A 26,651-nucleotide genomic window follows, 5' to 3' on the forward strand; every position below is an offset into this window, starting at 1 on the left:
CCCTCACCCTCACCGTTCATGACTCCCTGACCGCCCAGCACCAGGCACGGCCCTCCCAGGACACCCTCTGCCACCATTTCTGGGTCACAATCCATCAGCGACCTTCCCGTCACCATCTCCATCCTCTCGTCACCTTCTCCGTCCTCCATCCTCTTCAAGGGGAGGATGACTGGGGCCTCACCCCACCTGTTCCCTTTCTCTTCTCCACCCTCTGTGGTCCCCCCTCCACTCCCTCTCCCTGAAATGTAAAGACGCCGAGTGATGCCCTCGGCCTCCTTCAAGTCTCTGGAAAGAACACTCTGTAAATCCCGCCCCTTCTTGCGGCTCGGCTCCGGTCACCACGGTCACATGGAGGTCGTGCCCACTGGCTGGTGGGCGGCTGCGCTGCCCAGAACCCAGGCGTCCGAGTGCCCCATCCATCACTCACGCGCACCGTGCGATGCTGCTTTTCAAAGGTAAGACGGTAAACCCGGCAACCGAAGGTCTGGTCATCGGCCGGCTGCTGTGTCTCTTTAGAGTCGCACAGTTCAGTGGTTAAAAACATGGGCCTGCAGTGAAAATTCTATCTGACTGCAGATTCAAGTCCCTTCTCTGCCACATCCTTGGCGGCTCCCTTATTTACACTTGGGGCTTCTGGTCTGTAAAAGGAGGTTCACGCGATCAAAGGAACTAAGCAGCAGAGCACGCGGGGCGGCGTCTGCCCCGCGGTAAGCGCCCGTCCTATTCCTGCCCCGTGTGCCTGGCCAGGCCACTGTCCAGCCAGCGGGCTGGCTCGGACGTCAACGTGCTCTCAGGAATCTGAATCATTCCGTGAATTCAGGTCAGCAGGTATTTACCGGATAAGGACTAAGGTAGCGTATGAACAACTCTATCAGATAAAAAACTCCTCCGTGCTGCTCAAACAGTACCGGTGAACCTCAAACACCCAGAAAGCGCTCTGAAAGTCAGACTAAGACAAATCCTCCCCGGGAGCCCATTCGCCGTCAGGAGTTCATTCCTCCGTGGTAGGAACTTGGTCCCCAGATCTTCTCAAGGTCAGGGCCACCGTGGTGGCTCAGAGCCCACAGGGCACCCTCCCTGGACAGGGGGCGATAAGCCGGGCCCTGCAGGGGCAGCTCCTGACACCCGGTGGGTCCTCTCCACCCCTGGCCCAGGGCAGGCGGACGGGGCGCAACGGCCCGGGCGCCTCCGTTGAATGGAAGCTGCCCGGTGGAGGACTCCACCCCCATCTCCGGGAGCGGACCAGGGAGGCCCGCGACACTCACTGTTGGATGCTCTCATGAGCCGCCGGCGTCCCACGCGGTCCAGCCCGATGGGGGTGCTCTGGGAGAAGGCGCACGGCCGCAGCCGGGCCGACACCGCGCGGTAGGGCGGCACCTGGTGCGCGGGCACGGGCGGCCGGGCAGCTGGCTGCAAAGGAAAGGAGAGGCGGTGAGAAGGGGCAGGAAGTAGGGGCCCCGGGATCTCAGCATCCTCACCTCAAGGCTCTGATCACAGCCCGAGCTGCGCAAGCTCAAGGACGACCTTCCTCTAACCGGAAACCCCAGTGCCGACCCCTCAGGGCATCACGTTTTGGCCACCTGCCAGGACACACCCCCGGGGGACACTCAGGAAAGGCCAGCGTGGAGCAGGGGAAGCTGGGGGAGGAAGTGGTGCCCCACCCCCGGCCCAGCAAGCCCCAGGGAAGCAGAGGCAACGCCAGCCACCCCCACCCCCGGCCTCCGCCCTACACCCACCCGCAGGCAGGGACCAGCACGTGTGGAGCACAGCTCTCATTCACCTGAACTAACAGGGCGGTGGCGCCTTGTCTACGAGGAGAGTTGGTTTTCCACAGATTTAGAATCATCCGTATGTCCTTGTGACCTTCCGTATGAATTGTCCCTACAACTACACTCAAGGCCAAGTTGGTCCCTGCTTTCCGCAGGTTTTCTCAGTATTTTTCTACCCAGTTCCCTAAATGAGTGCACAAAATTATCTTACTCCATTTCTTTTGGACGCTCTGAAATGAAAAAATGTCTGTAATGCTTTAGATCTCCCCTAGGCTGTGTGTGTTTCAAGTTAAAATAGATGACAGTTTGCTTTCGTTCAGAATTATTTCTTGTGTAGCACTGGTGATCCACTGGTGGGCAGAGCCGCCTTCCAGACTTATTTCCTAGCATGCAGGGCATCTTAACACAACAAAGAGTTTGAGGTATTCTTCAACATAATTTGTTTTTTACCTTAAAAATTCAGTTCAGTTTAGTTCAATTAAGCAAGAGGTTTTTGGGTATTTGCTATAAATAAGCATTGTGCTCGGCTTATAGGGAGAATGTAAACATAAAATCCAATACCAATATAGAACTGCCCTTTTAAGAGAATTTATGGGCTGTGATATCAGCTGGCAAGTTTAAAAAAAAATGAAACTGGCACTAGTCATGTATGGTTCTGTGAACCCTGGACCATGGCTGGGGTATGAGTTTCACCAAATAATAGAAACTCCTTCGGAACAGGGCCTTTATTTAAATGTTTTGTAGCTTCAAAGGGCTCTCTGGGTAATTGATACACACTTGTTGAATTACTAAAGTATACTAAGGGAATAATAGTAAGATTTTAACCTATTGTCAAAACAGTTACGAAGCTGCAACTGACGTGCAAAGAGTAAGAAAATGGTAGGAAAAAATATTTTCTCATATCTAGAAAAAAACTGGTTTATCTTTTCCGTATCTTTACATTTTAAGGATAAGCGACACTTTCTCCTTCCAGATTTCTTCTTTCAGGAAGCTCACTAAATATGCAAGGCTACTTTCCCCAGACGATCCAGAACAAACAGCAAACCGGTTTCCCGTATTATTCAAGATCCCAGAAAGAGGATTAGTAAGAGACATCCAAATGTCAGCGGGTTAGTTCTAATTCATGCATGTTTTCAAAGTCAGGAAGAAAGGCTGTGAGCAGATGACGTCATCCTCGAGGCAGAGAGAAGAAAGGAAAGCGTTAAGTTTCCCCATAAGTTTGCAGCCAGAGGACAGAGGCCAGGCGGCTGGAGGGCTGAGTGGCTTTGGTGGCAGCGCGCCGGGGCTTACTTGGGGCAGAATGGCCTCCCCCTCCTCCGCCTGGCTGCTCCCATAGAAGCCGACTCCGCCGATCACGGAGATGGGGCGTCTTCTCGGCGCCCCCCGGGGGCAGCCCCCAGCAGGGGTCTGGTCTGCAGGGTCGATGGGGGCCCTGCTGGGCTGCTGGTCACCGTCCTCTGGGTCCTCTTTCTGGGGGTCTACGGCGATCGCGTCTTCAGGGATGGACAGACTTAGGCTGACCGGCTGGCCGTAGTCAGAGAGTGGTCGGGGCCTTGACCTCCTCCCGGGTCCGCATCTCCTCCTGGGGACCCTCTGAGCCTCCAGCCTCTCTTCCTCTGGTGCGGAGGTCCGCCTCCAGGACCCCTCGGTCACAACCTTTTCAAATGCGAAAAAGTTAGGTGAGGGCGACTTCCAGGAGGGTAAAGAAAAGGTACGAGCCAGACGTCCCCGACCCCTCCCCAGCCCCCCAAATTGTTTGCGTACCGGAAAGATGTGACCGAGACGTGGATGAGAAGAAGCAAACGTGTCTTTAATCGGAGGCTGAATTAAAACCCTAATTTCATTAGTGATGTCTGGTGACCCATGATGAGCCATGATACAAGATACTGAGAAAATCGGCACCATGGTAAGTTAACAAAAATGACTTTTAACTACAGCGGGTGTCTCCCCAAATATACATAACAACAGGCAGGGTAACGCAGGCCTGTAGGAGAAATGGCCCTAAGGCTGCACTTGGCAACCTGAGGCCCCTTCTCTCAGCTACATTCACAGACAGAAGGTGCTTCGAGAGGTTCAAGCCTGGGCTGCTCAGCACGGTACTCACACCTGGGGACTTAGTCTGCTGGGGCGAGCACTGAACCAGGGGCTCCAAGGACAAGATCAGCCGACAAACTGGCTGTGTGCGCTGGGACTGGTCACCACTACCCTTTCAACATCTCAGATTCCAGACTAGACGATCCCACAGCTGGAGAGTCTGCAGCCCTGAAGTCGGCAAGACTTCCTAAGTTTTCAAGTAACTTTTTCAGAGGCAAAGGCAATGCACTAGGAAAAAGACCACGAGGTGTGGAAACGGGCAGACTTCTGTGTAAATCCGGCTGGGCCCCCAGCTGGCTCTGTAGGCCCAGGCAAGGTGCTTCAGGTCTGCAGGCCTGCTTCAGCCCCTGTCCCCTCCTGGGACCTGGGAGGATGAGCTGCGACCACGGTGAGTCAGAGGGCCACCCGCATCGGCCCTGGTGGATCGCTGCTCTTAAAACACTGTGCCAGGGAACAACCGTCCCAGGCCTCAGCCTACCCGGAGACGAGCTCTCCCCCAGCGGGTCCTCCAAGTCTGGGCTCAGGGGAGGCCACTGCGGGCTCTGTGGGAGGGAGGGGGGCAGGAGAGCATGCAGGCGCAGTCCCGCGAGCCCCGTACCCTCCGCTCTTCCGTTCCGAGACATCCTGTAACAACCAAGTGAAAATAGAACAAAGCCCAGCCCGGGGAGGGCTGTGCTAACCAGGCAAGTCATGTGACTGCAGGGCAGGCAGAGCGGGCCACCCTGGCCGAGCGCCCAGCGGGGCGGATGTCCCCCTGCAACCCTGCCCTGAGCAGTGGCCCAGGGACTCTGGGCTCTCGCCAGTCAGTGGCAACTGAGACCAGAAATGTAGGTCCCATGTTTCCAAGCTGAGACCCGGGGAAGCGAGGTGACTTGCCCAGGGCCACGCAGCCAGCTAGCAGCAACAGAGACACCAGGTATGGGCCTTGTAACCTCTGTCCCCACTAAGCCATGACACTTCCCATATACCAAGTCACCTCTGCTCGAGAGACAGAGGGCTCTAGCAAACACCACTCCCTTGCTACCTGCGGATTCGATTCTTACAGCTTGGACCACTATCTTTAATTCAAGTCACCAGGGACAGAGTCCAGAATACACCACTGTAGCATAAACACCATTGTGAGTGGAAGGCACTTAAGAACAGGGTTTTCTTCTGCGTGAAAGCAGAACTCAGTGGTCATAAGTCCCCTCCCTTGGGACGGGATTCTCTTTCTTCCAGCCAGGGAAGATTGGCTCTTGTCACTGAGAGGAGAAGCCCTCACCGAAACAGACGCAGGCACAAAACTACCCTGTCTCCCAGCTGTTCACCTACAGGCCCCTAATCTTTCCCAAAAGTCACTTGCTTTCCCGTGGGAGCCTTTCTCCACCCTCTTTCCCCTATTAAGATGTTCTGTAAGCTCCCAGGGCTAACCACATCCTGGAACCACAGTTTCCTGTGAACTCCCACTTACTCACATGAATAAAAATCTGTCTTCTGTCAGTTTAATTCGCACACCTCCAGAAAAGAATGTATAAGAGGGTGTATTAAAACATTTTCCTCTGACACCGTGGGAAAATATGAGAGTAATCATGGAAAAGTTAATATTGTTTTTTTGCAGTACATACCTATAAAAAACAGGCTATTATGGATTGTTTAACTCAATTACTAAATCAAACGGCACAGACAACTTAAGCACACAGTGAGAATAAACCAATATCATCACCCAGTGATAAAAAGGTTGGGAAACAACATGCTTAGAAAAACAGTACAACAAAACTGCAGGCAATAAATTGGTCACAAATCTATGTGCAGTTGTTGTTTTTGTTGTTGGTGGGGTTTTGTGGGTTTTGTGGGTTTTTTTTTTTTTTTTTTTGCACGTATGCAACCTCCAGCCTGCTTTCCTCATTGATGCCAAAAAAAAAAAAGAGAGAGAGAGAGAGAAGGAGACGTGGGTTTAGGAAAACCTGCAGTTGTCTTAGTTGCTCAGGTAACAAATCCTTCTGAGAGCAAACAGGCTCCAGGAAGTGATGGGGGCGGGTAAAGGAAGGCGTGCAGAGGTCAGGAAATCAGACACTGACTGCGTAAAGCCTCGTGCCCACAGGGCAGCACGAGGAGAACCAACCATGATTCTCGTGTGACACATCAGTACCGTACAGCCCCACCCGAGACCTGAAAGGAGAAAGCATGCCTTCCGAGTGGTACCAGATGCCCCAGGAGGTGCAGGAATTAGTTAATAGAATCATAATATATAAAACTGAAACATCCATTTTATTCAAAGCAAAAGTACAGAAGGAGGGACAGAGGGATGGGGGAAAATCCCTCAGATTTAAGCTCACATTCAAACAGTGAGGCTTTGCCAGAAGACAGCATTCAAATAAAACAGATGTGAACTTTCCTGCAAATTCTAAAACTGAATCTTCTTTTAGCAAACATTATGTGCTTCTGAAATACACCCTTGGTTCGTCCCGGGGAACACAGCTTGAGTGCGACTCTTCCCGGAAATACAAACACCCAGCAAAGGACGCTCCACACCCAACGAGCCAGGACCTACCCCAGACTCTGCTACAGGCAGTAGCCCCAGACACTGTGAAGGGACAGCAGGTGACCACATCCACGCCCTCCGGGAGTTCTTTCCTTCTTTAAACACACTCTCATTGGGTGTAAGTGGCTGGGCCAGAGCTCTGCTAGCCCAGGTTCTCCTCACAGCCCAGCAGCCCAGCGCAGACCCACCCGGGACCAATTCACACCCAAGTCACCAACGTCTGTGAACAGACCTGTCCGTGGCCTCGTTAATTCTTGCTTCCCAGCATAGTTTTAAAATACTTTCCCTAGTTGAGGGGCAGTTTGCATTTTTTTCTTCTATGCAAGATTCCCTCCTTTACGTTACAAAAGTAAAAGGCAAAATAGATCTCATTACCTCTGCTTAGACACTTCAAAACATATTTTAAAACCACAGTGAAAGTGAATCATTAACTTGAGGGAAAAACACTGATCCCACACACGTCCCTTCAGAACCCCGTCTAACGTTGAGTCTCCAGGACCGACAGCAAGAGCTGGGGTTGAACTGTGTCCCCTGAAGATCTACTGGGAGTCCTCACCCCCATACCTGTGAATGTGACCATAGTGGCAGGTACGGAGTCTGCAGGTGCAGTGGAGTTAAGATGAGGTCATACTAGTAGATGAGCCCTAATCCAATGGCTGGCGTCCCTGGAAGAGGAGGGAAATGTGGACACAGAGACAAGAGGAAGAAAGATGTGCGGCCCGAGGCAGAGATGAGAGCCACGCACCCGTGATCCGAGGAGCCTGCAGGGAACCCCGAGGCTGGAAGAGGCAGGGGGTCCACCTCTTGGGCTTCCGGAGGTGGGGCCCCGCCTGCCCAGCCATGACTGCAGACATCTGGCCTCCGCAGCAACGAGGATACATGTCAGCTGTCTTAGCCCCCGTGGTCATTTGTTACAGTAGCTCCAGGGAAGCAGCACAGCAAGGTAACTCAGAAGAAAATATTACAGGCAAAAAGCGTATTCTGACCATGTGAAGATTAAAAAATAAAATAAACTAAAGCAAGGAGACCTTCCTCTGGATAAGCCAGAGGTACCGTGAAGACGCACATGAGTACAACGAGCACAGTCAGGTTTTCACAGGTTGTCAGAGTCCTGGGTTCCGCAGGGGACCCAGCACAGGCACCGGGCTGGAGGGGGAAGGAGAAGCATCTTGACAGTGCATGTGGCAGAGACCGTGGAACAAGGTTACGTAACGACAGCTGTGACTCTGGAACACCTGTGACCTGCTGGAACCACACCAGGCGCGTCACCGTATTTAATCTTCACAACCACCTTACGAGGTAGGGGCCACATTTTACTCATCAGGACACTGGGGCTACAATAAATAAAATTACTTGCTCACGTTACTAGAGCCAGAAAGGGGAGGGGCCCGTTTTATACCCCAGTCTGTCCGATTTCAAAATTTCTGCCTTTTCTGCTCGGCCACCTGCATCCAAGGCGTGTACCATTACAGAAGGAAAACAGAACTCTGTAGGTTTTCCAGCCCTTGGCTGTCGAGTGTTTGGAGGGAGCGGAGAGGAGACGGCAGTTATGAGAGGCTCTGACAACTGTGCCTGGGGAACCCACAGACCGCTTCTCAAAATCTCATTTTAAATGCGTAAGATAAAAAGTGTATTCCATCGACAGACGGAGGGATAAAGAAGATGTGATACACACACACACACACACACACACACACACACACACACACACACAATGGAATACTATTCAGCCATAAAAAAGAATGAAATTCTGCCATTTGCAGCAACATGGATGGACCGAGAGATGATCATACTAAGTGAAGTAAGTCAGACAGAGAAAGACAGATATCATATGATATCACTTCTATGTGGAATCTCAAAACTAAAACTAGTGAATAGAACAGAAAAGAAACAGACCCACAGAAAGAACAAACTAGTGGTTACCAGTGGGGGGGAGGGGCAAGATAGGGGGCGAGGATTAAGAGACCTAAACTACCATATATAAAATAAGTAAGCTGCAAGGATATATTGTACAGCACAGGGAATACAGCCAATATTATATAATAAGTGTAAGTGGAATATAACCTTTGAAAATCGTGAGTCACTGTGTTATATACCTGAAATTTATGTACTATTGTACCTCAACTATACCTCAATGAAAAAAATATATACACATTAAACATTTACAGAAAAAAAGACAAGATAGTATTATGAATGAAGCTGATTATTTTGAAACGCAATTTTCAAAATATTAAAAGAATCTTGATATAGTAGTATAGGTAATATGAATTAAGAGGACTGGAGATGGGTCTAAAAGCTGTCACACTTTGAAGTACTGCACTGAGGAGTACAAGAAATTTTAAGAATATCAGCAAAAACTGTCATAAGATGTGAAAAAGGTCTGTGATTTCCATGGCGATTATATCACAGGTGTTGCTAAAATTGCTCTGGTTTGATGCCTACATTCATAATAGAAGGAAATGCTATCTTCTAGTGTGAAAATAATAAAATCCCCACTTCCTGATTTCCACTGATGTAGTCCTTGGATGAACATAAGTTAAAACCTCCTAGTTTAAACTGCTGGAGAGGGTGTGGGGAAAAGGGAACCCCGCTACACTGTTGGTGGGAATGTAAGTTGGTGAAGCCACTATGGAGAACAGTATGGAGGTTCCTCAGACAACTAAAAATAGATTTATCATATATGATCCAGCAATCCCACTCCTGGGTATGTATCCAGACAACTATAATTCAAAAAGACACCTGCACCCCTATGTTCATAGCAGCACTACTCACAATAGCCAAGACATGGAAGCAATCTATGTCCATCAACAAATGAATGGATAAAGAAGATGTGGGGGCTTCCCTGGTGGCGCAGTGGTTGAGAGTCCGCCTGCCGATGTGGGGGACGCGGGTTCGTGTCCCGGTCCGGGAGGATCCCACATGCCGCGGAGCGGCTGGGCCCGTAAGCCATGGCCGCTGAGCCTGCGCGTCTGGAGCCTGTGCTCCGCAACGGGAGAGGCCACAACAGGGAGAGGCCCGCGTACCGCAAAAAAAAAAAAAAAAAAAAAAGATGTAGTACCTATATACAATGGCATACTACTCAGCCATAAAAAAGAATGAAATAATGCCATCTGCAGCAACGTGGATGAACCCAGAGATTATCATACTAAGTGAAATCAGAAAGAGAAAGACAAATACCATATGATATCACTTATATGTGGAATCTAAAATAGGACACCAATGAACCTATCTATGAAACAGAATCATGGACATAGAGAACAGACTTGTGGTTGCCAAGGTGGAGGGGTTTGGGGGAGGGATGGACTGGGAGTTTGGGGTCAGCAGATGCAAACTATTACACATAGAATGGATAAACGACAAGGTCCTACTGTGGGGCACAGGGAACTCTATTCAATATCGTGTGATACACCATAATGGAAAAGAATATTTTAAAAATGTAAATATATATATATATATATATATATAACTGAGTCACTTTGCTGTACAACAGAAGCTAACACAACACTGTAAATCAAGTATACTCCAATAAAAAAAAACAAACTCCTAGTTCACATAATATCACTTCAGAGTGGACTGTGGGGCCAGTGGTGGGCTCCAACTCCAGAAAATGACACTTTAGACCTTACTTATTATAAAGTCAGAATAGTAGCAGCTCACCGTTCAGAGCTGCACATCATTACCTTATTTCCCTTCAGCGAACATGAATGTGTCATAATAAAAGGGCACCTGTGCAGGCCCGTTACATTCGGCTCGGCAGAGTCCCGGGAATGGGGTGTGTGGTCGGCACGTGTCCCAGGAATTTAAGTGAGGAGGGAACTCGTAAGATCCCAGATCAACTACCATAGTTTGAGACACTGAAGCCAAGAACAAGGACACATTTACACATTTAGAAAGAGAAAAGTTTGAGCCCTAATACAATTTTTTCCCTTTTTTGGTTACTTTTAAGACCAAAGGGATAATATCTTACATTTACATAAAAATTATTTTTCTCCCTGTGTTACTGAGATAGACTTGACATACAGCACCGTTTAAGTTCACGGTGTGAAACATAACGATGTGACTCACATATATTGTGAAATGACCACCACAGCAAGTTTGGTTAATGTCTGTCATCTCATACAGATACAAAAAAAGAAGGAAAAAGAGCTTTCTCTTCCCCTTTGACCTTTTAGGGTCTAGTCTCTTAGCAACTTTCAAATTTACTGAACAGCAGGGTTGACAAGTGTCACCACTGTGTCCACCCCTGGGGCTTATTTATCTTTTAACTAGAGATTTGTACCTACAAATCTGAAATTGTCATCAACTTGCTTCCACATCTACCTAGAGTTGTATGTTCAGATCAGTCAGGAGGACATTATGCCCCCCATTTTGGAGCTGAGAAGCCAGTGACAGAGCAGGTGATGGGCTGAAGGGAGAGAGTTCGGGCACCTCATTTGATGTCATCTCTGCAAGGCCCGCAGACACGAGCCCTCCCTTTGCAGCTGCAGGGAAGAAAAATGCCAGTGCGTTTTATGGTTTATGGTGAAAACCCTTTGCGGCAACTTCCCAAAACACTAGACGGCGTGACGCTGCTCCATCACGCCCACATCCCTCCGCGTGTGGTCCACCCTGCCCTGTGACCCCTTCCCCTGCCGGCAGCGAGCACAGCGCATCCGCTGCCCCCTCCATCCCCGCCGCCCCCGCAGCCTCTCACCTCCACTGGCTTCTCTGCTCGCTTCCTGCTCTCTTCTCCTCCGAGCCCAAAACTTTCCCTTCACCCACCATACCTGGACCTCAAATAGAATCGGTTTTGTTTCAAGTACGGAATCCTACTAGGTTTCTGGTCCTTAGTCTTTAGAACAAGCAGTGCAATAGCCTTCCTCTCTCCACAGCTGCCTTTTCTCTTACTGTCCTTAGCGGCAGCAGTTGGGGATCATCCTGACAGAAGGTGAGTCGCACTGGACACACTTCCTACCACACAGGCTTCCTAACCCAAACCCCGAACTCTTTCAGGGGGTCGTGGATCTTTTCTGACATCATTTGGGTGAGTTAAGGAACAATCAGCGTTGAAGAGGGACTTCTGTAAGAGCGAAAATGCCCAAGGAAGGAGGAGCGGGGAGGGGCAGCCGCTGACTTGGTTCCGAAATAAGTTAAGTGGCCAAACGCCCTCCGCTTAGCGAACGACCCCCTAAAACCATGACTGTTCAATGGCTCAGCTCCACCTGCCACTGGCTTCTCCGGTTCAGGGCCGTCTTGTGAGGAGACAGGCATCATCATCAACCCGTCTCTCCCCTTCTCAGGCCCCAGGTTTGGACTCCACCTGGCTCTGGATGGGCCCGAGCAAGAAACAGATGGGAGAGTAGAACGCACTTTACTGGGTTATTCCTTCCACAGCTTTTCTACAGGCAAAGCAGCTATGAACGCTGGGTTACGTTCTACATTCGTACCCCTGTGCTGCAGCTGTCATTTCAGATGCCAGGTTCTAAGCTGGAAGAATCTTTAGTGGTTGTTAGAATTCCAACAGCAAATAAAACGCAAATGGCCAGCCGAAAGCTGTTCTGACTTTTATGGAATCGGATTATATGTGCATCAGTAATTTTGACGTAGCTTTTAAAAATTCGAAAAAAAAAAAGAAACTATTGTAATCTGGAAAGCAGTGGCCTTGTCTCTTGGATTCAGGCCACTTATTTAAAATACATAAGCAATTAATGCTTCTCGTCTCCCTGGAGAGCACAGTGGTGGTAATAGATACTTCAGTTGTCCTAACATGTGGAAAATTGATGATAAAATGTGCTGAAATGAGTTTGTGAGCCTACGGCCTTTGTAACTTGTTTGACAGGCAGAATAGGTAATTCATTAAAAATGCAAATATTGGGCTTCCCTGGTGGCGCAGTGGTTGAGAGTCCGCCTGCCGATGCAGGGGACGCGGGTTCGTGCCCCGGACCGGGAAGATCCCACATGCCGCGGAGCGGCTGGGCCCGTGAGCCATGGCCGCTGAGCCTGCGCGTCCGGAGCCTGTGCTCCGCAACCGGAGAGACCACAGCGGTGAGAGGCCTGCGTACCGCAAAAAAAAAAAAAAAAAAAAAAAAAAGCAAATATTAACGCGCATGCGGACACTTAATTTACTACTGATTGCCCAGTTCTCCGAGCATAAAAAAACCCTTAATAGTAACTATGAAAAATCTGGGCTCTGGAAGTCCCCCCTCCCCTGCCTTTGTAATAAATCATTCACAGGAATTCCATTTCTGGGCTTAACTAAAACCCCACCGTCCTACCATCTCAAAATCAACAGCAGCACAGCGCTAGTTTGACATCCAGGTAGAGAAATGATAGAATTGTAGGTTGTTGTTTTACGTGTGGACTCATGAAAAGTGAAGAGACAGTTTAAAACCATCATATGAAATAAATGCACATAATGACTCCACATTAAAATGTATTTTATCTGAAACACATGATGAAGTATAGAGAGGTCTACTCAAACTTTGCTTTCAATTAATAAAAAGCATGATTTTATAAAAATGAACTTGCTTTCCTCTTTAGAAATTGTTTCATGGTTGAGGACAACTGAATATTCCAAATTCAAGAACCATGTTTTAGAGCTGAATGTCAGAAGCCCACTGTTTTTCTAAACCTTTTTTTTTTAAACATCTTTATTGGAGTAGAATTGCTTTACAATGGTGTGTTATTTGCTGCTGTATAACAAAGTGAATCAGCTATACATATACATATCTCCTCCCTCTTGTGCCTCCCTCCCACCCTCCCTATCCCACCCCTCTAGGTGGTCACAAAGCACTGAGCTGATCTCCCTGTGCTATGTGGCTGCTTCCCACTAGCTATCTGTTTTACATTTGGTAGTGTATATATGTCCATGCCACTCTCTCACTTTGCCCCAGCTTACCCTTCCCCCTCCCCATGTCCTCAAGTCCATTCTCTGCGCCTTCATCTTTATTTCTGTCCTACCCCTAGGTTCTTCAGAACATTTTTTTTTAGATTCCATGTATATGTGTTAGCATACGGTATTTGTTTTTCTCTTTCTGACTTACTTCATTCTGTATGATAGTCTCTAGGCCCATCCACCTCACTACAAATAACTCAATTTCATTTATTTTTATGGCTGAGTAATATTCCATTGTATATACATGCCACATCTTTTTTTTTCAAACTTCTACTCTTTTTATACAGCAGGTTCTTATTAGTTATCCATTTTATACATATTAGTGTCTACATGTCAATCCCAATCTCCCAATTCATCACACCACCACCCGCCACTTTCCCGCCTTGGGGTCCATACGTTTGTTCTCTACATCTGTGTCTCTATTTCTGCCCTGCAAACCGGTTCATCTGTACCATTTTTCTAGGTTCCCCAAATATGCGTTAATATACGGTATTTGTTTTTCTCTTTCTGACTTACTTCACTCTGTATGACAGTCTCTACATCCATCCACGTGTCTACAAATGACCCAATTCCATTCCTTTTTATGGCTGAGTAATATTCCATTGTATATTTGTATCACATCTTCTTTATCCATTCATCTGTCAATGGGCATTTAGGTTGCTTCCATGACCTGGCTATTGTAAATAGTGCTGCAATGAACATTGGGATGCATGTGTCTTTTGAATTATGGTTTTCTCAGCATATGTGCCCAGTAGTGGGATTGCTGGGTCATATGGTAATTCTGTTTTTACTTACTTAAGGAACCTCCATACTGTTCTACATAGTGGCTGTATCAATTTACATTCCCACCAACAGTGCAAGACGGTTCCCTTTTCTCCACACCCTCTCCAGCATTTGTTGTTTGTAGATTTTCTGATGATGGCCATTCCAACTGGTGTGAGGTGATACCTCATTGTAGTTTTGGTTTGCATTTCTCTAATAATTAGTGATGTTGAGCAGCTTTTCATATGCTTCTTGACCATCTGTATGTCTTCTTTGGAGAAATGTCTATTTAGGTCTTCTGCCCATTTTTGGATTGGGCTGTTTGTTTTTTTAATATTGCGCTGCATGAGCTGTTTATATATTTTGGAGATGAATCCTTTGTCCCTTGATTCATTTGCAAATATTTTCTCACATTCTGAGGGTTGTCTTTTCGTCTTATTTGTAGTTTCCTTTGCTTTGCAAAAACTTTTAAGTTTAATTAAGTCCCATTTGTTTATTTTTATTTCCATTCCTCTAGGAGGTGGATCAAAAAAGAACTTGCTGTGATTTATGTCAAAGAGTGTTCTTCCTATGTTTTCCTCTAAGAGTTTTATAGGGTCTGCTCTTACATTTAGGTCTCTAATCCATTTTGAGTTTATTTTTGTGTATGGTGTTAGGGAGTGTTCTAATTTCATTCTTTTACATGTAGCTGTCCAGTTTTCCCAGCACCACTTATTGAATAGACTGTCTTTTCTCCATTGTATATCTTTGCCTCCTTTATCAAAGATAAGGTGACCATATGTGCATGGGTTTATCTCTGGGCTTTCTATCCTGTTCCATTGATCTATATTTGTTTTTGGGCCAGTACCATATTGTCTTGATTACTGTAGCTTTGTAGTATAGTCTGAAGTCAGGGAGTCTCATTCCTCCAGCTCCATTTTTTTCCCTTAAGACTGCTTTGGCTATTCAGAATCTTTCATGTCTCCATACAAATTTTAAGATTTTTTTGTTCTAGTTCTGTAAAAAATGCCATTGCTGATATGATAGGGAGTGCACTGAATCTGTAGATTGCTTTGGGTAGTATAGTCATTTTCACAATGTTGATTCTTCCAATCCAAGAACATGGTATAGCTCTCCATTTGTCGGTATCATCTTTAATTTCTTTCATCAGTGTCTCTTACTTTTCTGCATACAGGTCTTTTGTCTACCTAGGTAGGTTTATTCCTAGGTATTTTATTCTTTTTGTTGCAATGGTAAATGGGAGTGTTTCCTTAATTTCTCTTTCAGATTTTTCATTAGTGTATAGGAATGCAAGAGATTTCTGTGCATTAATTTTGTATCCTGCAACTTTACCAGATTCATTGATTAGCTCTAGTAGTTTTCTGGTGGCATCTTTAGGATTCTCTATGTATAGTATCATGTCATCTGCAAACAGTGACAGTTTCACTTCTTCTTTTCCAATTTGTATTCCTTTGGTTTCTTTTTCTTCTCTGATTGCCATGGCTAGGACTTCCAGACCTATGTTGAATAATAGTGGTGAGAGTGGACATCCTTGTCTTGTTCCTGATCTTAGAGGGAATGCTTTCAGTTTTTCACCACTGAGAATGATGTTTGCTGTGGGTTTGTCGCATATGGCCTTTATTATGTTGAGGTAGGTTCCCTCTATGCCCACTTTCTGGAGAGTTTTTATCATAAATGGGTGTCGAATTTTGCAAAAGCTTTTTCTGCATCTATTGAGATGATCATATGGTTTTTATTCTTCAATTTGTTAATATGGTATACCACATTGATGGATTTGTGTATATTGAAGAATCCTTGCATCCCTGGGATAAATCCCACTTGATCTTGGTGTATGATCCTTTTAATGTGATGTTGGATTCTGTTTACTAGTATTTTGTTGAGGATTTTTGCATCTATATTCATCAGTGATATTGGTCTGTAATTTTCTTTTTTTGTAGTATCTTTGTCTGGTTTTGGTATCAGGGTGTTGGTGGCCTCGCAGAATGAGTTTGGGAGTGTTCCTCCCTCTGCTATATTTTGGAAGAGTTTCAGAAGGAAAAGTGTTAGCTCTTCTCTAAATGTTTGACAGAATTCACCTATGAAGCCATCTGGTCCTGGACTTTTGTTTGTTGGAAGATTTTTAATCACAGTTTCAATTTCATTACTTGTGATTGGTCTGTTTATATATTTATATTTCTTCCTGGTTGAGTCTTGGAAGGTTGTACCTTTCTAAGAGTTTGTCCATTTCTTCCAGGTTGTCCATTTTACTGGCATAGAGTTGCTTGTAGTAGTCTCTTACAATGCTTTGTATTTCTGTGGTGTCCATTGTAACTTCTCCTTTTTCATTTCTAATTTTATTGATTTGAGTCCTCTCCCTCTTTTTCTTGATGAGTCTGGCTAAAGGTTTCTCAATTTTATTTTTCTTCTCGAAGAGCCAGCTTTTAGTTTTATTGATGTTTGCTATTGTTTTGTTTCTATTTCATTTATTTCTGCTCTGATCTTTATGATTTCTTTCCTTATAATAACTTTGGGTTTTGTTTGTTCTTCTTTCTCTAATTGCTTTAGGTGTAAGGTTAGGTTGTTTGAGATTTTTCTTGTTTATTGAGGTAGGATTGTATTGCTATAAAATTCCCTCTTAGAACTGCTTTTACTGCATCCCATAGGTTTTGGGTCATTGTGTTTTCATCGTCATTTGTTTCTAGGTATTTTTTGATTTCCTCTCTGATATCTTCACTGATCTCTTGGTTATTTAGTAGTGTATTGTTTAGCCTCCATGTGTTTGCATGTTTTACAGATTTTTTCCTGTAATTGATATCTAGTCTCATAGCGTTGTGGTCAGAAAAGATACTTGACACAATTTCAATTTTCTTAAATTTACCAAGGCTTGATTTGTGAACTAAAATGTGATCTATCTTGGAGAATGTTCCATGAGCACTTGAGAAGAAAGTGTATTCTTTTGTTTTTGGATGGAATGTCCTATAAATATCAATTAAGTCCATCTTGTTTAATGTATCATTTAAAGTTTGTGTTTCTGTATTTATTTTCATTTTGGATGATCTGTCCATTGGTGAAACAGGGGTGTTAAAGTCCCCTACTATGACTGTGTTACTGTCAATTTCCCCTTTTATGGCTGTTAGCATTTGCCTTATGTAATGAGGTGCTCCTATGTTGGGTTCATAAATATTTACAATTGTTATATCTTCTTCTTGGATTGATCCCTTGATCATTATGTAGTGTCCTTCTTTGTCTCTTGTAATAGTCTTTATTTTAAAGTCATTTTGTGTGATATGAGAATTGCTATTCCAGCTTTCTTTTGATTGCCATTTGCATGGAATATCTTTTTCCATCCCCTCACTTTCAGTCTGTATGTGTCCCTAGGTCTGAAGTGGGTCACTTGTAGATAGCATATATATGGGTCTTGTTTCTGTATCCATTCAGTCAGTCTATGTCTTTTGGTTAGAGCATTTAATCCACTTACATTTAAGGTAATTATTGATATGTATGTTCCTATTACCATTTTCTTAATTGTTTTGCATTTGTTATTGCAGGTTTTATCCTTCTCTTGTGTATCCTGCCTAGAGAAGTTCCTTTAGCATTTGTTGTAAAGCTGGTTTGGTGGTACTGAATTCTCTTAGCTTTTGCTTGTCTGTAAAGGTTTTAATTTCTCTGTCAAATCTGAATGAGATCCTTGCTGGGTCTAAACCTTTCTAAACATGAGACTTTGTTAACGCTGTTTGACTTCCTTTGTACAGAGAGAGAGAGGAATCAGGAGGAGGGGGAAAGGGACCTCCCTGGTGGTCCAGTGGTTAAGACTCTGAGCTTCCACTGCAGGGGGCATGGCTTTGATCCCTGGTCAGGGACCTAAGATCCCGCTTGCCGCATGGCATGGCCAAAAAATAAAAGCTATCTAGAGATGACTTAAAGTATATGGGAGAATGTGAGTAGGTTATATGCAAATAATACACCATTGCATGTAACGGATTTGAGCGTTCGTGGATTTTGGTATCTGTGAGGGGGAAAGGAGAAGGGGAAGCAGGGCCCAGCTTACTCTCTGTGGAGGACAATGAAGGGTGATGTCTGTGCCCCCAGCATCAACGCATTTCAAGCCACGGCTGGCAGCACAAATATCCAAATCAACAGCCCAGAATGTCTTTAGAATCAAGGAAACTAAGGGCCACTGGAGTAGAGTGCAGAATAGCATCTTCACAATCATGACTGCCTCCGCGTCCTAGCTGAGGAGATCCCAGGTACCCAGTCGTCCCACGCTGGGCGCCCCTCAACGCTTCCCTCTCCCTCCCCAACCACAGCTACAGTTAATCTCAGGAGGAATCTAGTCCATCACGTCCCATGGAACAGTCTCTCCTAACGCTTCCTTGTCTCCAACCCATTCTCCATCCTACCACTAAAACACACATCAGATCGCGGCTGGCTGTCACCCCAGAACAAACCCGGGGTCATTCAAAACCTCATCCAATGTGCCTTTCCAGCTCCGTCTTCACACGCAATTATTCACCAGCCACACCACTTGAGGCAATTGGAAATGAGGGAAAGGGTGCTCCCGCTACGATACCTTTTTGACCCTGTCAATCTGGAAATTTTATCCTTCAGCATTCAGCTGAAATATCACCTCCTGCAGGAAAACTTCATAAATTCCCCTGGGCTCTGAGCTCTCTTTCCTGTGCCTCTGTTAAAACCACTGCGATATTTTTATAGCCTTGATTTATTTATCTGGCTGTCACATGACAGCAGCTACTTACATTCTTTCCAAATTATCCAGTACCATTGTGACATCCCCAGAGTCTGCAGCCTGGGAAACTGGCAGTTTAAAAAGCTTCATGAATGGGTCAAGGGACGAATGGGTGACTGGTAGACAAAGGAGCAAATAAGTGAGCAGTTCTGGGTGGCAAGGAAGCTGTCCTCACCCTACATTTATACGTGATTTTATAAAAATGAACTTAAGTTATCACTTGAGGATAACTAAATATCTCAAAACCTATAACAATATCTTAGATCAGGAAATCAACCATCCCATTCCTGTCTCTTTCATAACCGATTCGAATTCCATGTACCCTGGAAACAAGCTGACTTCAATTTTCTTTCCCCCATTGTCAACAATCCTGTTTTAAAGTCTCCTATTTGGGACTTCCCTGGTGGCACAGTGGTTAACAATCCGCCTGCCAATGTAGCAGACACAGATTCGAGCCCTGGTCCAGGAAGATCACACGTGCCACGGAGCAACTAAGCCCATGCACCACAATTACCGAGCCTGTGCTCTAGAGCCCGCGAGCCACAACTACAGAGCCCACGCGCCACAACTACTGAAGCCCACACGCCTAGAGCCTGTGCTCCGCAATGAGAAGCCACCACAATGAGAAGCCCGCGCACCGCAACGAAGAGTAGCCCCCGCTCGCCGCAACTAGAGAAAGTCCACGTGCAGCCACGAAGACCCAATGCAGCCAAAAATAAATAGATAAGATAAAAATAAAAACAAAATAAAGTCTCCTATTTGGTACCAGACACGTGAGGGGCAAGGTAATGCGTCTTTTCTAACCAACAAGTTTTCTCTGCTGGCAACAGAGCGTAAAAGGAAAGATTTAGGCCTTTCCAAACGTCTCTCTTCCATATTTTAGGCTCAGCGGGAAGCATCACCGCATTGGGAGGAGAAAAGGGCCCGGGACGCAATGACAGGAGGCAGTGGATGACGAGGGCGTGGTGACGGGAGGGTGGGAAAAGCACTCCAGAGGGAAGTCAGAGGAGGGAGGGCTTCGCGGGGACCCGCTGTTCCTCTCGGCAACACTCACTGACGTCAGATACACTCTGTCACCCCCTCCTTTACACTTGAAAGCGTCCAGCCCATGAACCTGAGGAGTCAAGCAAACCCCGAGCCTGATTAGATCTGCTGTTCCCCAGGAGCACTCTGGGTAGAGCTCCTGGGGCTGTGGGAACAGGGACCACCCCGGAGGGAAGGAAGACCACGAGGCGACACCAAGGTGCTCCGTGAGAACTGAACGCGTGATGCTGCAAAAGATCTCGCGGATGTTTAGTTCAAAACCTGCAGTAAAAGAATTACAGATGGGGCTTCCCTGGTGGCGCAGTGGTTGAGAGTCCGCCTGCCATTGCAGGGGACGCGGGTTCGTGCCCCGGTCTGCGAAGATCCCACGTGCCGCGGAGCGGCTGGGCCCGTGAGCCATGGCCGCTGAGCCTGCGCGTCCGGAGCCTGTGCTCCGCAGCGGGAGAGGCCACAGCAGCGAGAGGCCCGCGTACCGCAAAAAAAACAAAAAAACCAGCCCCTGTGGGGCTTGGGAGGGGCCTGTAACCTCTCCAGGCCTCAGTTTATTCATTGTTTAAAAACAAAAACCCAAATCCAAAAATGTTGACCTCCTTGACAGGGTGGCTGAGAAGAATCTTTATTCACTGAAAAAGCATCCGATAAACACGAGTGGTTGCTGTTGGTACTTTTAGTTGTAAGAGCCAATGACATTTTTAAAGTTCCAAAGGGAGGTGGTAAAACTCCAGTCCCCAGCAGAGGGTGTAGCAATTTCTGATCAACATATTTTAGACCAAATTCTTTATTCCACCATTTACTTCTTGCTTGAAAGGTTTTAATTTCATCCCTGGGGAACTGCTGTTTGTACTCTATAGAGATTCGTATCCGGTTAATAGAGTCCAATGAGAAAACCAGGACTACAAGTCATGTTTAACTCTTTCAGGGGTTAATGCCTCTCTTTCCTAAACCAAGAGTCAGCGGGGGGTAGATGTGGAAGAGAAATGCCCAAACCTAACATACAGGATATGTCAGTACCTAGAGGAGCCTCAGCCTGGACAGCAGGTCTCAAGCTTCAGTGCCTGAGATATTTCCCTGGGTAAAGTGTTAAAGGTCCAGATTACTGCTTCTGATTCAGCAGCCCCAGGTGGGGCTCAGGACCTGTGCCTTCACCTTGCAACCTGGGTGGTCCGATTCCAAACTGTGAGAAACTCAGGCTACAAGATGGGAAGTAATTTGCAGAATTTAACTGCTTTGTACTGAAGGGTCTGACCAAAGGCGGCAATTTTAACCAACAATGAATATGATAAAAGCTAATATTTATGCTTTATTGTTAATATTAATGATTACTGATATAGCCAATAGTATAACTTTAATTATAATATATAACGTGTAATGTAATAATATTTTAATTATAAAATTAATATAATTTTTATAATATTGTTTAATAATATATATAATATTATATGTAATATAATAATATAGTTTGTAATATGACCAGCTAAACTATAAGATTAATAAAAATGATATTAAACTTAATAATATTCTACTACGTTCCAGGCACTGTGGTATGTATCTTATATGCATTATTTCATTTACTCCTGATAGCTATTATTACCTCCATTTTTAAAGAAATGAGGCTTAAATAAGTCAAGTGTTTTTGTTAAGGACGTACAGCTGGTGAGCAGCAAAGCCAGGACTTGAACTCGGGCAACGCTCCTACAAAGCCCGACTGTTCTACACCGGAGAGCCTCCCCACCGCTCGGAAATGCTGGCATCGCTGGCTGGCAACCCATCCTGAGGCTCCCCCGCCCCCCATTCCTGAACTGGGGGAGACCCCCTGAAGTCCTCCCCTCAGCCTCACTGAGCTCCTCCTGAGTGAATGGAGCATTCTCGTGGTCCTTGTGTCCTCACACTGTCCCTGGTGGGAGAAACAGAAGTAGCGTTCGGTTTATACAGGGACGTGTGACAAACTGTGCTGACGTGCTCCTGTCAACTCATGCCTACGGCCTTCCTCTGACGGTCGTGGCAGACACATCAAAGTGAACGTGTGTCACCGGGCCAGCGGGAAAGTAATTCCCAACCTCGGACACTCTTTCCTCTTGATTATCATAGGGAAGCTTAGGATGAGAAAAACAGAACACGAGAAAAACATATGTACTGCCATCAGTTTCTTAATCATCAGGCTCAAATTTCCCGCAAAGAATACGGACACTACTTTTCTACATTTCATAACTTCATTAAGCCTTTGTTACCCACCTTTGTTACCCACAAATTAAAACAAGGCACCAAATAAGCAAAAATACTAAAACTTTGACAAATACACTGCAATACTGGTTCGTATCATTGAAGAATTTCATATACTTTAGAAAGCTTAAAGTTCATAGCAAATATGATACAGTATATCATTTATACGTGACTACAAATGGTTATTACAGTAATTTCTATAAAAACTAGGCTCTTGCACAGGTATATAGGTATGCCTACAATTGGTGAATTTTGCCATGCAAATTATACCTCAATAAAGCTCCTAAAAATCTTGGGCAGGCTTTCTAGGGTCACTACATTTACCTCTATGTAGGCAACCTCATCTTTCTGGAATTTCTAGGCTCTGTGAAACAGCTGTGGATAATTCTAACCTCCAGCAGAACTGCTTAAATCTCCCAAGTACCTATTTAAGTAACATGGAGAGTAATGTCTAAGTAATCCGCAAAGAGTCAAAATTATGCAATATTTCCGTGTCTCTGATGAAATTACAGAAAAAACAGTACCTCGGAACCATCATTATGTATGAAGTACCCCTTGTGAGCATCGTAAAGCTCCAGAGTTCCTAATCCACGCTGAAAATAGGCCTGATTTAGCTCCTCCTGACCTACTGGAGTGATTATTCCGTACTAGAAGCTAGAGAGAGGCTTTATTTTAGTGACAGTGTACCTGGTGATGCCACAGAAATCCCCTCCTTTTTCAGAGGCAGCAGCAAAAAGCGGGCAGCGGTCCGGGGGCGGGGGCCGGCGGAGCACATGAAGTCCCCAGGTGCCCAGGCCGGACAGGCCGGGGCGGGGATGGTGACCTTGGCGGGTCGAAGCCCCACGCAGGAATGACACCGTGCACCCCGCAGAACTAGTGTCTCCCAGTCCAGCGCTCAAATCGTCTCAACTGCATAAGGCTGCATACTGCGGGGGCTTCCGACGATTTTGAGGGCACAAGTCCCTGAGGAAGAAAGCTACAAGACCCTCAAACATTTGAGTGCTGGAGCCAACTGCAAGGGTCCCCTTGAGCTGCCATCGTGTTAGCGCAAGGGCTGGGTGAGGACATAAGTTCAGCGCTGGTCCAGTGTCTTTGGGGCTTGATTCTGGGTCCCAACACAACAGTATCCTCTCCGTCGGCAGTCACCTTTGACTTTCCCCCCAAACACTCCAATGCTAATTAAAAACATAAACTGCAAAAATCACTTTGGAATCAGCCCCTGCCCCATTTCCATGGCCTTAGTTCAGCGCTCATCACCGCTGGACTAGACTATCGAGGGGCTCCATCTGTCCCCAGGGTCGTCCCATCCCCAGCCTCTCTGTGTAGCCGGCCGCACTCTGTGGTCCCTGCCTCACACTCCCCTGGTTTTCCACAGCCTGCAAGGTCAAGTCCACACCCTGCGGGGCCCAGCGAGGGCCTTCCTAACCGTGCTGACGGGCCTCTCCAATCTCACCGCTCCCGCTCACCCAGCCACCCCGTCCAGCAATGAGCACAGCAGACTCACCTCCTGTGGACACGCTACAGCAAAGCTGGGAGCTAAGGACTCCACGTGCATCACCCTCTTAACCTTCCCGAAGACCCTGGGCACCCTCTCGGCAGCCGGCAGCCACTCTTGCCAGTTTACAGCGGAGGAAAGGAAGCTCAGGTCGCTCCCCTGGCTGAGTCCTGCCCCGTGTCCCACACCTGCCCCCTCCCCACGCTTCCACCTGGACTGGAAGGCCCTGCCGCTCTCCCTCCATTGCCACCTGGTGCATCCCCATCCTGATCTCCTTCAAAACCCCACTCCGGTGTTTCCCCCTATATCGTGCCCTCTTCACCCGGAGCTAAGAATCCTGTCTGTGTTGCTCCAAGGCGCCTAGTACATTCCTCCTGACACGTTAGTTATCGCAATTACCCTTATATATCCCAATCTACCACTTGGACTTCGAGCCCATGAGAATAAGAGCCATTTGTTTTTTTTTGTTTTTTTTTTTTTTTTGTGGTACGCGGGCCTCTCACTGCTGTGGCCCCTCCCGTTGCAGAGCACAGGTTCCGGACGGACGTGCAGGTTCAGCGGCCATGGCTCACGGGCCCAGCCGCTCCGCGGCATGTGGGATCCTCCCGGACCGGGGCACGGACCCGCGTCCCCTGCATCGGCAGGCGGACTCTCAACCACTGCGCCGCCAGGGAAGCCCCCATTTGCTTTTTAACTCTTTCTTTTCCGTGTCTGGCACACCCAGGCAGGTAATAAATGAATGACAAGGTACGCTCTGTTTATTATGTGTTGTTTCACTCACTCTGTCCTTCCTCACATACTGGATTCCCTCCCCCATGTTTCAGAGCCTTGTTACCTCCAAGATCTCTGTGGCAATAAGTTCCTGACAGTTTTCCCTCCGGTCACCTTGCTAGTTTTCTTCTTTACTGATGGTGAATTAACTTCCCCAACACACAGTTTTGAGCCTGGCCCTTCTCTATTCAGAAACATCCTTGATTCCTCAATGCTTGTCAAGTAACGTACAGACTATCTGGAATCCAAGAGTCCATGATCTGAACCTAACAATTTCATCTTAACTGGGATGGTTCCACAACACCAGACCGTTACATCCTGTTCTCTCAAATCACATAAAATCGCTGTACATCTGACCACTGAAATGCCCCACCTTCCTCTCCATAACTACCTGCAGAAATCTCACCTTCTTCAAGTCAGATGTGATCACCCCTATTAAGCTTTCCTTGATTTGATACGGGGGTAAGAACCACAACTCCTGTGAAATCCCGCAGCATTATGGATTTACCTCTTTTGAGGAATTTAATCCATTCTTCATATTCTACTATGACTTAGATACATCTTGGGTAATCAATAATCTTCCTCGACATCACCCACTGTTCCTTAGAGCTACACCTGAGTGTCTTACATCTGGGAGGTACTCCACAATTTGATGAGACGTGTTACTGAATAAACATGTAAATCTCACAGTCCTCCAGAAGCCTGCAACATGGTGAGTGTTAACAACCAGTTTTGGAAAAAACTGACCTTAACTGGCCACCGTCTGAAGAAGTCAGGTCAATCGAGGATGGAAAGATCATCAAATGGATAGTGACCAGCAGACAACGTCCGCCCGTGTGGACCGTCAGCCACAGTTTCCTTGGTTCTTACAAACCTCCAAGGCACAGAAAGCTCTCGCACATTCCACCTCTGAGAAGTTCAAGGGCTTTTGCCTAACGTTTGGCATCTTTTGGAAGGCAGAGCTGGGACCCCAACCAAACTAGAAACATTTACCCAAAGAAGACTTAAGCTCCCTGTAAAGGAGTTACAATGGATTCTCATCGCTTAAAAGAGCTTCATCCATGGTACATGTCAGCACCACCAGGAACTAGGGCCTGTGTCTGTACCTTTACAGGGCAACAGGTATAAATGCTCAGCTGCATTTCACAACCAAGTAACAATTTCAGTCTCGTTCCCCAGATCATCGTTGTTACAACAAAGGTTACCACTAGGTGGCAGGAGTACAACGCCAAGGAGGCTATTTTTGGCCATTCTTGTTAAACTGTGCAGTGTTTCAAAGATTTTGTCCCTTGCAGAGTAGTATGTTACAAATAAATGATTCTAAATTTAAAAAGTATTCTCCCTTATTGAAAATTTCATGATTCATATGCATCTTAAATAACATCATAATATACACAGGTTTCAACTTTTTAAAATTCAACCATAACCACAGCTCAAAATAGCTTTAAACATATATAGGTGGAACCACACCCTCAATAAATTAAAAAATAACAGTGTACATTAAAATATAGTAAAGACTGTTATTTAGTTTTATGGGAGGCTATGTAAGACTGATAAATACTGCTTCTAACCCATGAAGGTTGGAACTGTTGCATTTCACAAGGTGCTTTTTGTTTTGTTTTGTTTGCACTTTGTTTCTAAATGTCAAAATAAAAGAGGACGTTTCAGATTATATTTTGCAAGTACTTCTCTGCAAGTAACACTATTACCAATATATACAATGCAAACTGGGCAAAATCATCACTATATTTTCTCTTTCTGACATTTACTCTAAAAGCACAAGAGGAAGCTTGTTGTGCTACGTGAGAATTTTGCGGAAATGAATGCAACCTAAAAATGTAATGAATATCTTCAAGAAAATCCGCAGAATTATCAACATGCATGCACTCTTAATAACTTGTGTCCTTCTGCTTTCTCTCTTTGGTGATCCCTTGTGGGTAGAAACTAAATGATATAAACTAAGAACAGCAAATATGCATATAAAAGTATATAATGGTCAAAAGTTACCCTGGGAAGTAACTAAGTTAGAAACTTAACTCTTGAATATGTTTAGTTAATACGTGCTCAGGAATAAAATATTTTAATGATTTTTTTTTGTACTGATTTTGTTAAGCAGAAAATAAAATCTCCACCTTTAGCATAAAGAACCCTCTAGAACTAGGCAAATCCCTCTTTTGAAGGAGGAGGGGGGTGTCCTAAACCATCAGTATGGCAGGACAAGGTGCTTGGTGTAAGGAATTACACTTCATCTCATCATCCAGGGAGAGGTGAAGCGCAGACCGGCTCAGGCCTTGATCGGTAACACAAACCAGAGCAGAGTCGGGAGTCCTTCTCACAGCTGACACCTAGTCCCGTGTCCTTACCACTGTTCCATG

At 46.0% G+C, this 26,651-nt stretch overlaps 1 protein-coding gene across 1 annotated transcript in view; it reads right to left on the reverse strand.

Annotated features, from left to right (window-relative positions):
- The window catches only part of SPATA13 (spermatogenesis associated 13), a 122,491-nt gene that overhangs the window by 46,484 nt on the left and 49,356 nt on the right, over positions 1 to 26,651 (reverse strand). The window contains exons 3-4 of the mRNA XM_032611681.1: positions 3,060 to 3,425; positions 1,266 to 1,410 (exon numbers count right to left, since the gene is read on the reverse strand). Coding sequence (XP_032467572.1) covers positions 1,266 to 1,410; positions 3,060 to 3,425 — 511 coding nt within the window. The remainder of the gene's footprint in view (positions 1 to 1,265; positions 1,411 to 3,059; positions 3,426 to 26,651) is intronic.

The sequence above is a fragment of the Phocoena sinus genome, chromosome 18 (assembly GCF_008692025.1).
Source record: "Phocoena sinus isolate mPhoSin1 chromosome 18, mPhoSin1.pri, whole genome shotgun sequence".
Lineage (NCBI taxonomy): Eukaryota > Metazoa > Chordata > Mammalia > Artiodactyla > Phocoenidae > Phocoena > Phocoena sinus.